The sequence below is a fragment of the Mustela nivalis genome (genome assembly GCF_964662115.1).
Source record: "Mustela nivalis genome assembly, chromosome: 16".
NCBI lineage: Eukaryota > Metazoa > Chordata > Mammalia > Carnivora > Mustelidae > Mustela > Mustela nivalis.
The window spans coordinates 19,594,546-19,611,737 of record NC_139035.1 but is presented as its reverse complement, the minus strand read 5'-3'; the positions used below and the strand labels follow the sequence as shown (position 1 = coordinate 19,611,737).

The 17,192-nt window shown below is 43.3% G+C and overlaps 2 protein-coding genes across 4 annotated transcripts in view; one reads left to right on the top strand and one right to left on the bottom strand.

Moving 5' to 3' along the window:
- Window positions 1–3,507, bottom strand: part of TSEN15 (tRNA splicing endonuclease subunit 15) — a 35,316-nt gene extending 31,809 nt beyond the window's left edge. The window contains exons 1-3 of the mRNA XM_082702937.1: window positions 3,290–3,507; window positions 897–978; window positions 488–623 (exon numbers count right to left, since the gene is read on the bottom strand). Coding sequence (XP_082559063.1) covers window positions 488–623; window positions 897–978; window positions 3,290–3,421 — 350 coding nt within the window. The 5' untranslated portion in view covers window positions 3,422–3,507. The remainder of the gene's footprint in view (window positions 1–487; window positions 624–896; window positions 979–3,289) is intronic.
- Window positions 3,508–3,932: 425 nt separating this feature from the next.
- COLGALT2 (collagen beta(1-O)galactosyltransferase 2) overlaps window positions 3,933–17,192 on the top strand; it is a 113,399-nt gene continuing 100,139 nt past the window's right edge. For 2 of the 3 annotated variants that reach the window (XM_082702934.1, XM_082702933.1), the window contains exon 1: window positions 14,014–14,592. In XM_082702934.1, coding sequence (XP_082559060.1) covers window positions 14,330–14,592 — 263 coding nt within the window. In that variant the 5' untranslated portion in view covers window positions 14,014–14,329. Of the gene's footprint in view, window positions 4,110–14,013; window positions 14,593–17,192 lie in introns of those variants that run through there. The other variant, XM_082702935.1, reaches the window with a different exon arrangement.

The following is a 17,192-nucleotide window of genomic DNA, read 5'->3' as shown; positions in this document are numbered from 1 at the left end:
TTCGTGAGGTTGATTGAGAGAATGTGTCATGAAATAAAGATACGATTAATCCAATTCTGTGTAGCAAAGATTTTTTTAAAAAGATCCCATGAACTTTATGAGACTTCCTTTCATTTCAACTTGCATGTTAGGAACACTCTTCGCCACCACTTATAGCAAATATAATTTGTATCAATTATTACAGTACCTCTTAAAATACCTGTGTTTGAAGTGTAATGGTCTTGCCTCCTTATAAGAATGAAAACATTTTCTGTTACCTTTAGGATAGTATTTCTATCTTATATATTCCTTCTCTGAAAAAGTACTGATAATACAGTAAGTGTTAAATACTTGTTAAATGCTCCCATTTAACTTATTCCTCAAATAACCAAGAGTAAAGCTATGATCCGAGTAACCTATTTTCCTTTAAAAATATATTATTACCTCGAATTCAATGGTTCCTAGTGGAAAGGAACTAACCTGTTAAAGACCAAAATCAGCTGCCCACCTGTTATGGCTGAGGGAAGCACTGATGGGTGTAGGCACCACAGTCTGTAATCCTTCTCCTTCTATCTCAGTGCCGACGAGGCAAATGAGCTGGAGATCTGGTAATCCAACACAGTTTACTTCATGCCAACTTTTACCTGAAAGTGCATCATTGAATGGACAATAATTTATCAAAAATAAAAGATAAAATTCTAAATTTCTACCTAATACTCCACTGAGCAAACATCACCCATAATGTTATCTTCTCTTTACTTTTCTAGTATTTTCTGTTACCCAGTAATTCCCAACGTAAACAAAGAAATTACAAAACTGACAACATTAACAGAAAATGCTTAAATGCCATATCCCAACCCAACTCCCCATTCACCCACCGTAGCCCCAACAAGGAAACAATAAAACAAATAACTTACTCTCCATGAGGTCCAGGTAAACCAAAAATGCTATATAAACTTGGCTGGCATCTCCTATATCTAATTCCATCATTTCTAAATACTGGAAATCAAAATGTAATTGTCAGAGAAGGAAGAATCTCTTAATATTTTCATTCACCCAATCAACAACTACTCATTATATATATATATATATATATATATATATATATATATATAAAGTATATATTTATATTTACCTCTTCTAGGTACAGTGGGAATTAGAAGGCAATTAATACCTGGTCCCCATCTCTAAAAGACTTGCAACTGTTAAGGTAAACACATGCACACTTGCAACTGTTAGGCAAATAACCACCCATGACAGTGATTAAAAACCAGCATGTGGAATAAAAAACAAGAGACAACATGTCAGAGGAGCTCTAATCAGATGGCTTGGTTGGTGGATGTTTCCTGGCAGAGTGGATTACAGACTAGGCCCTAAAGGGCAGATATGATTTGAGTAAATAGTGAAGGCAGGGTAACAGTGTGAGTAATCACATATACGTGGGAAGAGGCCAGACATATTCTATATGTGGGAAGAGGCCACACATATTCTATATGTATAAGGCCTATAAAGAAATCTATCTGCCAGGAGCACAGATATCTTTGAATAGGATTTCTGCTGTAGCACATTAGTGAGAGCTACTATTTCCATGGCCTCTGCTTGCCTATGAAGAAAGTCCACTAAAATACGACTCCTGTCTTCTTTCAGACTTGCTGGTCAGCCCTGGAGAACATTCTTCAGTGGACTACCCCTGTAAGGGAAGTCTGAGGTTTCCAGCTATCCCAATGACTCAGTGGGTAAGCAGGCCTCATGCAGAGGTGAGGCATTGGCAGACTGGCATGGGTACAGACCTGTGGTCATACTCTCCCACGAGCTTCATCCTAAGCATGGGCAGGTGCAGGAGAACAGTGGTATTGTTGGCCGTCTTCCTCACACCTCAAATGTGTTTGAAAATGACACTGAAATTGGTAATTGGAAAACAAGGTCTTGACAGCCAAGCTAAAAGTTTGCATTTTATTCATAAAGAAACCCTGAGGATTTCTAACCATGAGAATAATATGAAATTAATGTTGCATACTATATATTTTACATATGTTATATAGTGTTTACTGTATGTCAAGTGCTTTACAAATAGTAACTGATTTAATCCTGTAACAAACCTGTAAGGTAAATTCTTATCTCTATTTTACAGATGAGGAAACCAAGGAACAATGAGATTTTAAAACTTCCAAAAGAAAAAAACCAACCGTCCCCCCCCCCCCCCAAAAAACCCACAAAGCTGGTGACCTAACAGGGTCTCCAAACTCAAGCAGTCTACTCAAAGTCTCAGGCAGAACTCTCCGGTTCATGCTAGTAAACGGTGTTATGGTTCTTCTTTTTATGACACCGAATAACATGTTCATGCTTGTTTTTCTCACCTTGACAGAGAGTAAGGGGATAGGGAAGGGGAATAAAATCTAGAAAGAGAACATGAAAAGGGATTAAGTCTTCAGATTTACATCTTCGAAATTTTTCTTTTCGGGACTGTTTTTAGAAAATGATCCATAAAATACTAATTCCCCGCAGAAGACTGCAATTGTACTGAAATAACTAGGCCAGTCTCTGAGATTCCAACACAACCCGCATCTCCGTTCACTGTCCATTCATGGGACAGGACTGGTCCAAAGCAGCAACTTGCCAAGCAGAAGCAAGCAAAGGCCACATATTCTCTGTGCTTTACCAAAAACAAAAACAAAAAACCACCCAAATATTAAGGAGTTCAGCTTTGGGGAAGAATCTATTCAAAGTGGACAAGAAATTAGAAAAATCAGGAAATCGCCCTGAGCTAAATCACAGTGGACTCAAGGCCAAGGGCAAACACGGCTGTGCCCGAACCTTGACGTTGTTAACTAACCAAGGCCCGCAAGCTGTTTGTTGTTTTTGCTTTGCTGTGGGTCCTGCGGTTCCCTGGTTACTGCAGGATTAAACGAGGCCCTCCCCAGAAGGGGCCCCGCACAGCCAAACTCAGGCACTGGCGGGATGGTTCTTACTGGGCTCTGCCTGCAGAGGCGCTGGTTCAACGTCTGGCTCTGGAAAGGCTTGGGTGGGTGTGTGTCCGGGGTCGGGGCCGGGGTCGGGGCCGGGGTCGGGGCCGGGGTCGGGGCCGGGGTCGGGGCCGGGGCCGGGGCGGGGCGGGGGTGTCAGAACAATAGTTCAACTCAGTTAAGCAAACAAAACCTAGACGGCTCGCCACGCGCACTGTGCACGCGGGTCCCCTTCTCGGAGGTTCGCGCACAAACTCGACGACCCGGCCCCGCAGGGAGGCGAGGGCCGAGGGTCCCTCTAGGGAAGGGGCCAGGATCGGCGCCCGGCTTCTCTCGCGCCTTCTGACCTTTGGGTGGGTGCCCATCCAGGCGTCCTCCGGAGCCCATGGGTGGGCGCCGCCGCCGCCGCCGCCGCCAACGCCGCCCGGGCCCAGACCGCTGCAGCCCGGGGTGGGCTCGGAATCTTCGCGCTCCGCCATGCCGGGCAGGGGGCCGAGCCGCTGGTGCACCGCGCCCTGAGCCCGGCCAGAAGCAGGGGCGCGCGCGCGTCCGGGTTCCGCTTCCCCGGCGCGCGCCGCCTGCGGGCGGAGGGCCGCACAGCCCGGGCGGGAAGTGAGATGAGCCCCGCTCCCTGGCCTGTGTGGCTGGAACCCGTGCGCAGCGGCTCGGGTTCGGCTCGGCGAGAATTCACACCTGGGCGGACGGCCGCGGGGAGACCGTTCCAGGGGACGCCTAGCCCAGAAGCCCGGCGCTCTCGGTCCGCCGGTGCTGTCTGCAGCCCCGCTGAGAGCCTGGGAGCCACCGAACGCCTCCGCGCCTTCCGCCTCGGCCGCAGGTCTCCGCTTCCTGGGAGCAGGAAGAGCCTCGCTCCGGTCCCTGCCAGGTGACTTCTGGAAGTGTGGACGTCGCTGAGCTCTCTGTGGAAGAAAGGGGAAAGAAGAGAGACCGGGACGGCCAAGAACCGTGTTTTCCGGCGGGACCCGGGTTTCGGGAGCGGAGGAGCGGGAGTTGACACTGTGCAGTGAGCGGTCCGGACAGCGAGGTGCAAACCGGCCTGGGCGGGTGACCTGGAAACCCAGGACGCGGAGTTTCAGAGAGGCAGGGGAGGACATCTGAGGCATAGACAGTAGAATCCAGAACCTCGGCAGCTTACTCATAAGACCCAAGGTAGGATTCGAAATGTCAAGAAGATGAGTCCTTTTTTTTTTTTTTTTTTTTTTTAGTTTGACCCTGAGATTGAAACGGACAGGTAAGGATTTTAAACGATGACAACTCTCCTCAATAAAGTAAAACAAAAACATGTTTTCAGTAAATGAAAAGCTCAGGACACAAATAAGAAGTCTCATAAGGGAAAAAGAAAAAATAGCAAGTGGAAATTGTGAAAAATTAAAGTTTCAGGGGGAAAAAAAAAACCTTCGCTGGGTGGATTTAAAGCCTAATGGAAATTACAGAGGAAAAATTAAGTGAACTTGAAGGTAGAGTCATCATCCAAAATAAACAATAAACAGAAAAATCATTTTTAAAAATGGACAGAACCTCAGAGACCTGCTGCATGACATCAAACAATTCAACATACCTGTAAATCAGATACCAGAAGGGGAAAAGAAAAACTATGGGGCAGGAAAAAAAAAAATTGAAAAAAATAAATAATGAAAAATTGCACCAAATCTGATGAAAGAGAAATTTGCAGGTACAAAATGCTACATGAATAACAAGCAAAAGAGACATGGTGAAGCCCATACTGAGGTCAACTTGTTAAAAGCCACATGAAAAGTTTGAATGCATCAGGGAGAGAGAGGGAGGAAGAGAGGAGGAGGAAGCATGGAGGGAAGGAGAAAGAAAAAAGAAAGCAGTGCCTGCCATACACGGAAAAGAAGTGCATCTATTCCTGATGTGAGGGAAAACCACACATGAAGATTCACAAATTGTCCCAGAATGTATTTCATTTAAATGAAGCCATTAAACTGTATTTCCACAAAGCAGCAGCTAACCCCCAAAGAAGCAAATGACACTGAAATTAGTAGGCTCCCTGAAGCACTGATCAGCGACACTAATTCAAGTTATTAGAAGTAGGTAAATCTTTCTGACTCCTAAAGATCACAGTCAGTTCCATTGATGGTATTTACGGAAGAATTAACAGCATTTTGTTCCTAATATGAATAGAGGGAACATTTTATAAATCAGTAAGGAGATCCAGTAGAATTAGGTACTGTGTGAACAAGGTCAAACATCTGGGGAAGATTGTGATTTTAAGCTTAAGGAAAAAAGGGAGTGAAGGAATCCAGAAGGATGCAGAAAGAACCATAGACTAAAAAAGCTAATGCTACCCTTCAGCAAATAAATGAAATTCTATACCTTAGAAAAAGCATGAAACATTTTAGCATGATTCTGACTTTTAATGTCATTGTCTAATACAAAGAGTTAAAGACAAAATGGACAGTATTTCCATTTTAAACAATGAAACCATGAATAAAATTCTTGGCTACTGGGAATGTCTAAAACAGAGAACAAAGGATTTGGGAAAACTTAAAGTATAGACTCAAAATGAGTTTTGTGGCCATCTAGAGTGAAACCCGCAAGAGAACTGATTAGAATTTCAGCTTCTCAGGGACTGAAGAATTTCTCCTTTTATAATGCTTCAATAGTTAACTATTTTAGAGAAATAAAGTGGCTGGGGGAAAAGCTAGGTAAGTAACAACAAATAAAATTCTCCTTGAGTATACTGGATGTAATCAAATTCAGTGTAATCTGGCACTGGCTCTACTGATTTCCCATTTTGATATCTGAGCCAGACCATTTTATTCCTATTTTTTAAAAAACCAGTAATGTCTAAGCAGAGACATTTTAATTCAACTAGAGTCTCAAGGGAAAAAATGAACCTTGAATTATGATGTGAGTTTTTAGTGTTTTTAAAAAGAAAAGGTGTTTTACAAAGTATCATATAAGACAGTGATCTCAAGCTGAAAAAGAGAAGTCAGCATTCTGTGTCAGCTTTTAATACAATGGTTGTAAGAATGCTCATATATATTTTGTTCCTTCTTTTGCACATAAAGCATACAATTTCCCATCCTCTGTATTTTGAGGAGAATACATGAGATGTTTATACCTTTAGTAAAATATTTAGGATGTTATGATAGTTTACCATGCATGTGTATGAGGAATATGAGGGACCTCTATTATATAAAAAGAATTTAGAATGATCCAAAATATTATCTCCAATTTCTCAAATTTAAGAGTACAATCTAAACCCCTCACTTACAAAATCAGGATATATATATTAATTTTTAAAATACTGCTTCCATTTGGAACCAAAACAACAACAAAAATAGGGTACCAAGGATAAAGAGGAGCAACACTTTACAGATTATAAATGTTATTGTAGATAATTAGAGAAGGCCTAAAAAAGTGGACAGACATACTGTGCTTCTGGAGAGAAAGATTAAGTATCATAAAGGTGGTAAGTACCCCCACACTGATCTATAAATTCTAGCAACTCTAATCACAGTCCCAAGAGGAATTTCCCTAATATCTGATAAACTGGTTCTGAAATAATGGGCATAAAAGGGCCAGTAATAACGAAGACCTTTCTGATGAACAAGCAAAGGGAACTTACTATAAAGGCCTATAATTGGGGCACCTGCATGACTCAGTGGGTTAAAGCCTCTGCCTTTGGCTCAGGTCATGGTCTCAGAGTCCTGGGATCGAGCCTCGCATCGAGCCCCGCATTGGGCTCCCTGCTCGGCAGGAAGCCTGCTTCCTCCTCTCTCTCTGCCTGCCTCTCTGCCTACTTGTGATCTCTGTCTGTCCAATAAATAAATAAAATCTTTTTTAAAAAGGCCTATAATTAAGAGTATGTAATACTGGTACAGATATGTGATGGATAAACCAATGGAACCAAATACGGAGTCATACAAATATGGACAGAGTAAGGTTGTAGGTGCTGGGAAGAGTTGAAACAACTATATATATACTTATATTATATATACATATACTTATATATATAGTTATATATATATATATATATATATATATATATATATATATAAAATTGTATTCCTAATTGCATTATAAACAAAATAGATGCCAGATATCTTAAAGGTTTAACATGAAAAACAAATAAGTAAAGATTTTAGGAGAAAATGTAAAAGAACTTTTATGATCCCCAAGATAGAAAAGGATTTCCTAAGTAAAACACAAAAAATGCCAACTATATGAAAAAAGTTTGCTACATTTGACTATATTTCAATTAAGAATTTCTGACACAGAGATTGTATGGGGAAAAGAAGCCATTGACTTGGAAAAGGCATCTGTGATACATAATTGAAAGAAAGGATTCACATCTAGAATATATAAAGAATTCCTAAAAAATTAAGAAATGAAACAAAACACTCTATAAAAAATGGGAATACATTTTTAAAAGGACATGAATGGCTAGCAAACATGAATCGGTACTCAACTACATTGGTAGAAGAAGAAAATGTAAATTGAGTCAAGGGGATACCATAAAATACCCATGAGATGGGTAACAAAAGCTGAGTAGGCCAAAAAGTAGAGCAGAGGAAAGATGCACAAATCCTATGATTTGTGATCCTATGCCCTCGTACATAGCCTAGAGTAGTATTTTTCAAATGGAGGGCTAGGATCCTTACAGGTTGTGAAATAAAATGAGTGACTTGGGCCCAGTTTTAAAAAATGAATTATTTAAAATAGAAGAGAAAGTATCAGTATGCACAGCATGTAATTAGAATAACTGTTAGTAAGTATTGCTTTAGGAAACACTTTGTCTCTGTTATATATTTGTACTATACCATGATATCAAGTGGATTTCTCCCTGAAGGTTATGGTAAAAAAAAAAAAAATCTGTGGACCAGGAGACATGTACAAGAATAGTTACAGAAGTATTGGTTGGAATAGGAACAACTAGGACAACCCAAATATCTATCAACAGAATAGGTACATTTATTGTTGTATAATCATACAACATACTACTATGTGAAAATAATGAACCCTAGCTTCTGTCAACAACTTGCATGAATCTCAAAAACCCTAATGTACTGTCAGAAATATTGGTCACAGAATAATATACAAAATATGATGTGATTTATATAAAACTCAAATACAACGTGTATATAGATGTTCACAGCAAAATTATTCATGACAGCCCAAAAGTAGAAACAACCCAAAATTTCATTATTTTATGAATGTATAAATAAAAGGTTGTTTGTCCATACAATGGAATATCACTCAGCAACTTCAAGGAGTGAAGTACTGATATGTGTGTTACAACATGGATGGGCCTTGAAAACATCATGCTAAGGGATAGGAGACAGTCACAAAGATCTGTGTGTTGTATAATTCCACTTATATGAAATGTCTAGAATAGGCAAATCTATAGGGACAGAGTAGATTAGCTGTTCCCGACGGTTAGGATTAGCTGTTCCTCGGGCTAGGAAATGGGGATTGACTGCTAACAAATATGAGATTTCTTTTTTGGGGTGATGAAAATGTTCTAAAGTTGATTATGGTGATGTTGCATAACTGTAAATACACTAAAAGCCATTGGATTGCATACTTTCGGTAAATTGTATGGCAATTAGAAAAAATATTCAAAAGTAGGCAACACGACTACATATTTCGGAGGTGTATTAGGAGGGGTTATCCGGATGAACGGAATCAATAGGCTGCGTGTGTGCATGTACATACACACACATAGACACACACACACACAGACTCAAAGAGAAAGAGAGAGCGAGCTTCTATTAAGGAGCTGGCTCGTGCAGTTTTGGGGGCTGGCAAATGCAAGATTCGTAGGGCAGACTGGTAGTCTTGATACCTAGGACATAGTTGATGCTGCAGTCTTGAACTCAAAGGCGGCCTGGAGGCTGAGTTCTTTCCTTCTTAGAGGACTCAATCTTTTCTCATAAGGCCTTCCACTAATCGAATGAGGGCCGCCACACTATGAAAGGTAATCTGTTGTTGTTGTTGTTTTTAAAGATTTTATGTATTTACTTGACAGAGAGAGATTGCAAGTAGGCAGAAAGGCAGGCAGAGAGAGAGAGGGGGAAGCAGGCTCCCTGCTGAGCAGAGAGCCCAATGCGGAATTCGATCCCAGGACCCTGAGATCATGAACTGAGCTGAAGGCAGTGGCCCAACCCACTGAGCCACTCAGGTGCCCGAAAGGTAATCTGTTCTACTCAAAGTTTACTGATTTAATTATTAGTTGCATCAAGAAAATACCTCACAGACACATCTAGATTTGTTTAATCTACTACTGGGTACATTGCCTAGCCAAACTGACCCACAAAATTTACCATCACTGGAGGTAAAGTTCTAAATAAAATTAAGAAACTGATTAATACAAAATTCAGGCGAGTGCTTGTCTCTGGGGAGTAGAGCAGAATTTTGTGACAGGGAGGGATACCCAGAGGGTGTCAAAGTTGATGGTTCATGTTCTGTTTCTCAGGATGGGTGCTAGGCATGTGGACTTTGATTTTATTGGTAGTATTTGAATATATAAAATATTAAATAGATAATGTATGTATTCCATGTTTATTAAATATTTTATTTTGGCTTTGTCTAAGAATTAGACTAAAAGTGATATTAAATTGGTCATTTCTGTATATAAAATACTTAAACAGCTGCAGACATGCAGTCTTAAATAATACTTGGCTCTGTAAATGTGAAAAGGTACCAAAAGCAATTCCCAGTCAAAAAAAATCACATCTCTGTCTCTAGATGTGTATTCACATTTTCTGTCAACATAAGTGTTGAATTTCACTAGCAGGAATGAGAACAAACTCACAATTAAAACACCCAAATTAAAAATGCCATATTAAAACTATCCCAAAACATTCAACAGAGGTTGTGGTGGGGTAGTAGATTTGCGATAGTTTTTTTTTCCTTTTTCCATTTTCAACATATTTTTTATCTTGTTAATGAAATAGATTTCAATAAATCATTGAATTTGGAACCACTGGCATAGAAGGACTAAATCTACCCTACACGTTCATGTTAAAATATATCTGCCGACATACTTAGCTTGTTTTAAATGAACCTTCCTATTTCCTTCCATCCCTAACTCTATACCTGCCACCTCTCTCTCCCTTCTCTTCTCCTTCCTTCTTTCCCTCCTTCCCTCCTACCTTCTCTGTTGCCCTATCGAAATCATCCACTGCAATATTGAATGGAGGTGCTGAGTTAGGACATTCTTGTCTTGTTCTTGATCTTAGGAGGAAAACGTTCATTCTTTCACCATTAAATATATTGTTGGGTGTAGGGTATTGTGCATGGCCTTTATCAGGTTGAGTGAGCTCAATATGAGACTGCACATTGGATTTTGTAAAATTCTTTTGAGTGATTTTTAAAATATCGAACGAACTTTGTGTTAAGATCTATTCTATTGGCAACTTTCAAGTGTATGATATGGTGTTCTTAACTATTGTCATCGTGTTGTACATTACATCCCCAGAACTGATTCCTTTTGTAAACAGATGGTTGTACCCTTTGACCACCTTCACCCATTCCCCCATCCTCCAGTCCTGGCAACCACCATTCTACTCTCTGTCTCTGTGAGTTTAGCTTTTTTAGATTCCATATATAACCATATAACAGAGTTCTCTGATTTATTTTCCTTAGCTTAATAGCCTCAAAGTTCACATGTTGTCACAAATGAAGGGATTTCCTTCTTTTTATAAATGTATATTTCATGTACACACACACACACACACACACACACACACACACACACACAGAGGCCACATTTTCTTTATCCATTCACCCATCAGCAGACACTTATTTTTTCATGTCATGGCTACTATAGATAATGCTGCAATGAATATCTGGGTGCATATCTGAGTGCAGATATGTTTTTGAGACTATTACTTCATTTTCTTCACATCTAAAAGCAGAAATGGAATCACTAGATTACATGATCTATTTTTAATGTTTTGAAAAAACTCCATACTGTTTTCCATAATGGTTACCTCAATTTGCATTCCCACCAATAGTGTACAGATTGCTTCCTTTTCTCCACATCCTTGACAGCATTTGTTACCTATTGTCTTTTCAATCCTAGTCCTACTAATAGGTGTGAGGTGATATGTCGTTGTGGTTTTGATTTGCATTTCCCTGATGATTTCCTTGATGATGCTGAGCACATTTTCATACATTTTGTATATCTTCTTTGGGAAAATATCTGTTCAGGTCTTTGACCATTTGAAAATAGGATTATTGGCGTGCTATTGTTGCATGAGTTCCTTGTATACTTTGGATATTAACCCCCTTATCAGATACATGGTTTGGAAACATTTTCTCCATTCTTTTCATCATTTTAGTTTAAGGTAGTCCTACTTGTTTATTTTTCTTTTGTTGCTTGTGCCTTTGGTATCATTTTGAAAAAAAGTCATTACCAATACCAATGTTAAGGAGCTTTTTCCTGTATTTTCTTGTAGGAATTACGCAGTTCCAGTTCTTACGCTTAGGTCTTTAAACTGTTTCAAGTTAATTTTTCAAGTGGCATAAAGGTCCAGTTTCATTCTTCTGTGTGCAAATATCTAGTTTTCCCAGTACCATTTAGTGAAGAGATGATCTTTTTCCATTGTGCATTCCTGGCTCCCTTGTCAAACACTAGTGGAGCATATATACATGGGTTTATTCCTGGGCTCTCAATTCTGTTCTATTTGTCTATGTGTCCCCTTTTATGCCAGTATTTTACTGTTTTAACTATTATAGCTTTGTGAGATAGTTTGAAATTAGGAAGTGTGATGCCTCCTTCTTTGTTCTTTCTCAAGATTATTTTGGTTATTCGGGGTCTTTTGTTGTTCCATGTGAATTTTAGGATTTTTTTTCTTTAAAATTGCCACTGGAATCTTGAAAGAAATAGCATGGAATCTATAGATGGCTTTGATTAGTATGGACATTTTAACACTAGTGAAGTCTTCCAATCCATAAACAGAGGATATATTTCCACTTATTTTTGTCATCTTCAATTTCCTTCATCAATAGTTTTCAATGTACAGATCTTTCACTTCCTTCATTAAATTTATTCCTAAATATTTTATTGTTTTTGATGCCACTGAAAATTGGATTTTTTCCAGGTAGTTTGTTGTTAGTGTATATACCCAACTTATTTTTGCATATTGATTTTGTATCTTGTAATTTTACTGAATTCATTAGTTAGCCCAATGGGTAATAGAGTTTTGCAAAGTTTATATATGCTGCTATGGAATTTGCTTCTGCACCAAGCTTTGTCTGCAGACTAATTAAATATACACTACATTTCACACATATAAACTATTGTTTCATATTATATGCCTGTTCTTATGATTATTTCACAGAATGTGAAATGTGTTTTTTACAAATCCCCACCATCAGGGAAAATCTCATTTTCTTTGCCAGGCCATAAATGGTTAACAGGCTTTTTTTTTTTTTTTTTGTAATCAGCCAGGAGAACATTCAGAAAACTGAATACACCCTGCAAGACTAGGCTCTAGTGTCCATCAATCCCATGTCATCCCGGGGAAAGGGCACACTAACAGTCCCTGTGGTCTATATGCAGGATAGCAATGGCAGTTTCCAAAGGAGGATGGAGGAGAAGGAAATATACATAGGCCACTCTATATAAAAGTTTATGTCAGAGAAAAGGTTAGACCAGGAAACATAGATTTGCATGATGCAATTATGCTGGGAGACCATACTGTGCTAGAAGAGTAGCAAGCACATTATGAAGGGGCACCTGGTGACAGGGTGCAAACACAGGTAGAAACAGGTCCAGGAAGGTGAGAACTGAAAAGAGGTCACTGAATCTTCCAGAATGCTGAGGTCATCTGTTGGCTTTGCCGGAACAGCCTCTGTAAAGAAGCAGGAGATGTAGGAGATGAAGAAGTGGATAAAGCAAGTGTAGACCCCTTTTTGAAGGAGCTTGGTGAAGACTGAGGGGATTGCTACAAGACACAGGATTAAAAGAAGATTTTTTTTTTCAAGGATAGGAGAGGACTAAGTTTTTATCCTGAGGGGGAGGAGCTGGTAGAAAGTAAAGATAAACGATGGAGCAAAGCCAAGTCATGGATGAGAACGGAAAGGATGGGGTCAAAATCTCTGTTAGGAATAGGAGCCTGCAAGGAGGGATATTAGTGACAGGCCATTGAGGGAGTTCAGCAAAGGAGGTGAAAGTCTTCTGAGGACCTGAGGGGGTGAGAGGAGAGCGATGAAGACTTCTAATAGTTGCAAAGGAGAGACACAAAAGAAGTAAAAAAATCTGTGGGACAGGGCTGAGGGTGAACTGGGGTTGGAGGTCATGGATGCGCGGTGGTACCAACCCATCCTGCACATAGATAGATCAAAGGCTACACAATTCCATAAAGAAGGAACTCCAGATTTCATTCCTCTCTTTCCTATGTTATGTTCGAAGAGCAGATATCCTGTGGCAGTCTATCCTAATAATGACATTTTATGTGCTAATTGTGTTCTTCCTTCACCCCTTCTTCTCTTTCCTTATTTCTCTCTCTCCTACTCCAACAGGTATGAATTTTCCCTGCATTTGTTAATCTTTGCGTCACTAAGGAAAAAGAAAATCATTTAGATGAAACTTGTCTTTTATGCCATCCCGTGAGGAAGCACAGGACCCTGGTGGAGTGGGGGGGGGGGAGAGGTGGGGGTTCTTAAGGCGCCTTCAGGGGCTTCCTCTTAATTGCGAAGGATTCAGTCTGACTCTCATTCTCCAAGTCTGCAAGCTTGGCATAATGGGGTTCTGCTCAGTCAAGGATGAACTTCAAGAGGAATTGAGTGAGTGCATAGGGAAATGCAAACACTCTGCCTTTGTGGAAGTTAAAAAAAAAAAAAAATGTTTACCATAGTAATGGATACCTGGGTGACTTTCCATTTTAGAACTCTACCCGTCCAGTCAATAGGTGCATTATGCAAAACTGGATACATTGCATCACTGTGAAGGACTTTAGACTGCGGTTTGCAAAAGCAGAATAAATTTTCTCGGAGTTGCACCGTTATGTACACACACACACACACACACACACACGCTCATTGGCAGAGACGGCCACACCTCGCGGCCCCGGGGGAAGCCACAGACCTCAGCTGTAGGAGCTGAGCCTGGACTGGAGGAACTTTCCGCGGGACTCGGCACGGACAGCCCCCCACACGCGGCTGTCCGCGAGCCGGAGCCCTAGCGCGCGCGGCGGCCGCAGGTACTCGGTGCGCCCCCGCTTCAGGGCCTGGCGGGGGCGGCGGCGGCCGGAGGCTGGGGAGCTGCAGGGCCCGGTGCCAGCGCGCGCGCACGCCAGCCGACCCGGCAGCCGCGTCCCCCGTCCGGCGCTCGCAGCCGGCCTCCGCGCCCTCGGGCCGCCAGTCTACCGCCGCCCGCCGCGGCCGCGAACATGGCTGCGCGCCGCGCCGCCACCCTCGCCTGCTCGCTGCTGCTCCTGTCCGCCGCTCTGCTCCGCCGCGGCTGCCGGGCGCGCTTCGCCGCGGAGCCCGACTCGGAGCACGACGAAGAGGAGCCGGAGGTTTTCCCCGAGTCGCCGGTGCAGAGACCCACCGTGCTCGTGGCCATCCTCGCCCGCAACGCGGCGCACGCGCTGCCTCACTTCCTCGGCTGCCTGGAGCGGCTGGACTACCCCAAGAGCAGGATGGCCATCTGGTGAGCGCGCCGGGCTGCCGCCGCCCGGCCCGGGAGCGTGGGGCACGCGGGGAGCGGGGGGCGCGCACCCCCGGACGCCCCGCGCCGCTCCCGGGCGGATCCTAGCCGGAGGTCGCGTTGGGGAAGGACGCGCGGGGCTGCGTGCGCCTGGGGTGCCCGTGGGGATGGCCAGCCCCGCCCGAGCTCCTGGGCGTGCGGGGAGAGGGGCGGTGTTGTGGGTCGGGGTGGCCTCGTCCCTTTCCCCGACAAGGGCTTGTGGGGACCCCGCAAGAGGGCCAGCGGCGCTGCCTTCCAACTCGCGAGGTTTCCTTTTCCCCGCCTCATACCCCTAGCCCTGGAGTGAGGGAATAGGGGTGCCCACCGCCGCCTGGTCGTCCGGACGCGCCGGGAAGCCTCACTGTGGCTGGCAGGGGGGCTGCGGAGCGGCTGGGTGGCGACCAGTGTGAGCCGCCCCGGCTTCCCGGGGTCCGGCTACTGCTCTCACACCTCAGAGGCCATGGTGGCTCCTGGTTCTCCCAGGGAGTAGGGGTGGCGGTCGGGGTGGAGAGGAGGTGTGGACTCCGAGTCTGAGGTTAGGTGGGACTCACGGTGTCTTCTCAACCGCGCCACCAAGGCGGGCCCTGTCGCCGCCGCGCGCTTTTGGCAGTGCGCGTCCTGGGCTCCCTCCTGGGGCTCATTCCTCGCCACAGATGCAAAGCACGCGGGGTGCCCCGGGGGGACCGAGCTGCCTTCTAGAAGGCAGACAGCCAAGTTTTGTCGCCCCGGGATAGAGCCCGGCGCCCGGTACTGTGTTTGTTGCGGGGAGGGCTGGGACATCAGCGGCTGATCGGTGGCTGCCCGCACCGACTTCTAGAACTCGGTCTGGTCTCGCACCTTTAGAAAGGCGGGTATCAGAGGGCGAGACGTTGGTGGTCAGGGGGGCCCGCCGAAAGGCCGGTGTTGGAGGAGGTGGACGCTGGCCGCGGGGGTAGGCAGCCGGGAACGGGACAAGAGAGCTCTGGTCCTCCGAGGAAGACAGAGCCCAGCTCGCTCCGGAGCAGTTCTTGTTGCGTTGATGAAGGCAGCCGTCCTCACACAAGACACATCCTTAGAGCTGCGGTTGGGCAGAAAGAGAAGGGAGGAGGGTAGGGCAGTGGCCGGAATTGGCAGCCTGACCATACCTGGTGGTAGAGGTGCGGAGGTGAGAGCGCAAACACGAGATATAGAGCCGCTCTGTGCTATACACTGCTTTACTATGACCCTGTTATACGTGACTGCTGCCACGCAGAAGGGCGCGGGATGGGGAAAGGGAGAACGGGGGTGCAGCCAGGTTTTAAACCAGAAGGAAGAAGGATTTTTTTTTTTTAACCACTTCAATACCAAAGAAAATTTCACAAATGTCAGTTCTTAGATGCTCTCTTCAGGAGAGATGTTTTACAATATGGTCTTGGTCTTTATGCATTGTTTGGTTTTAAAGAACATTGTTCCATTTTAAGTTACTCTAGGAAGTTCGTGAAGGCTGCGGCAGGTAGGAAGCACAGGTTTTGCTACCTGATGTACAGACACCCTCTCTTCTATCATAGGATGAAGTTTTAAAAGAGACACTAGGATCCCTATTTTACAAATGAAGCAACTGTGAATCCGTTCAAGAACTCCCTTAAAGTCACAGAATTAATAAATGGTAAAACTGGAATTGGAACCCAAGTTTGCCTCTGAAGTCCGCCCTACAAAAATAGTGGTGGCAACATGATACAAACAAAATTAATTTAAACCTATAGGCTACAAATTAGGAGGCAAGCTGTTCGTCGCTCGCTTGGTAGGTGGCTTTGGGTCAGTTGTTTGGGGCCCATAGACATCAGTTTCCTCATCGGTAGAATGAAGGAATTGGAAGAAATGATTACCAATATACTTCCCAGCTCTTGAATTCCATGGATTTTGTGATATGATCAGAATCAACTAGCAGTGATTCTGTATCCTAAGTTCTCTGGATGTTCAATATTTTGTGGATGTTGACATTCTTTTCAGATGGTTAGTATTCCAGTTCTCCATTGACTTTTGGGATCCATTTTCCCTTAACCTTGTTCATAGTCCATGTAATTGTGCCTTGTCCCTTATGGCCAGAGTTGCAAAGTTTAGGAAAAAACTAAAGTTTGAACAGGCCTTGAGCCACCATTGCCTTAGTCACTAAAGACTCTTGAGTTCTGGTTTAGAAACCTTATATCATTTATTAGGTACTAATAACCAAAAGGCCATTTAAACCTAGTCCTCGGGACGCCTGGGTGGCTCAGTTGGTTAAGCAGCTGCCTTCAGCTCAGGTCATGATCCCAGTGTCCTGGGATCAAGTCCCACATCGGGCTCCTTGCTCGGCAGGGAGCCTGCTTCTCCCTCTGCCTCTGCCTGCCACTCTGTCTGCCTGTGCTCCCTCTCTCTCTCTGACAAATAAATAAAATCTTTAAACCTAGTCCTCTATAGCTCTCAAAATACTTTCATTAACTGTGTCATCTCATTGGATCCTTACTACTACTCTGTAAAGAAATAAACTTACCTGCATGTTACAGAAGAAGACACTGTACCTGAAGTAACTGACTTAAGATTACACTTATTTACTAATTTCACAAATA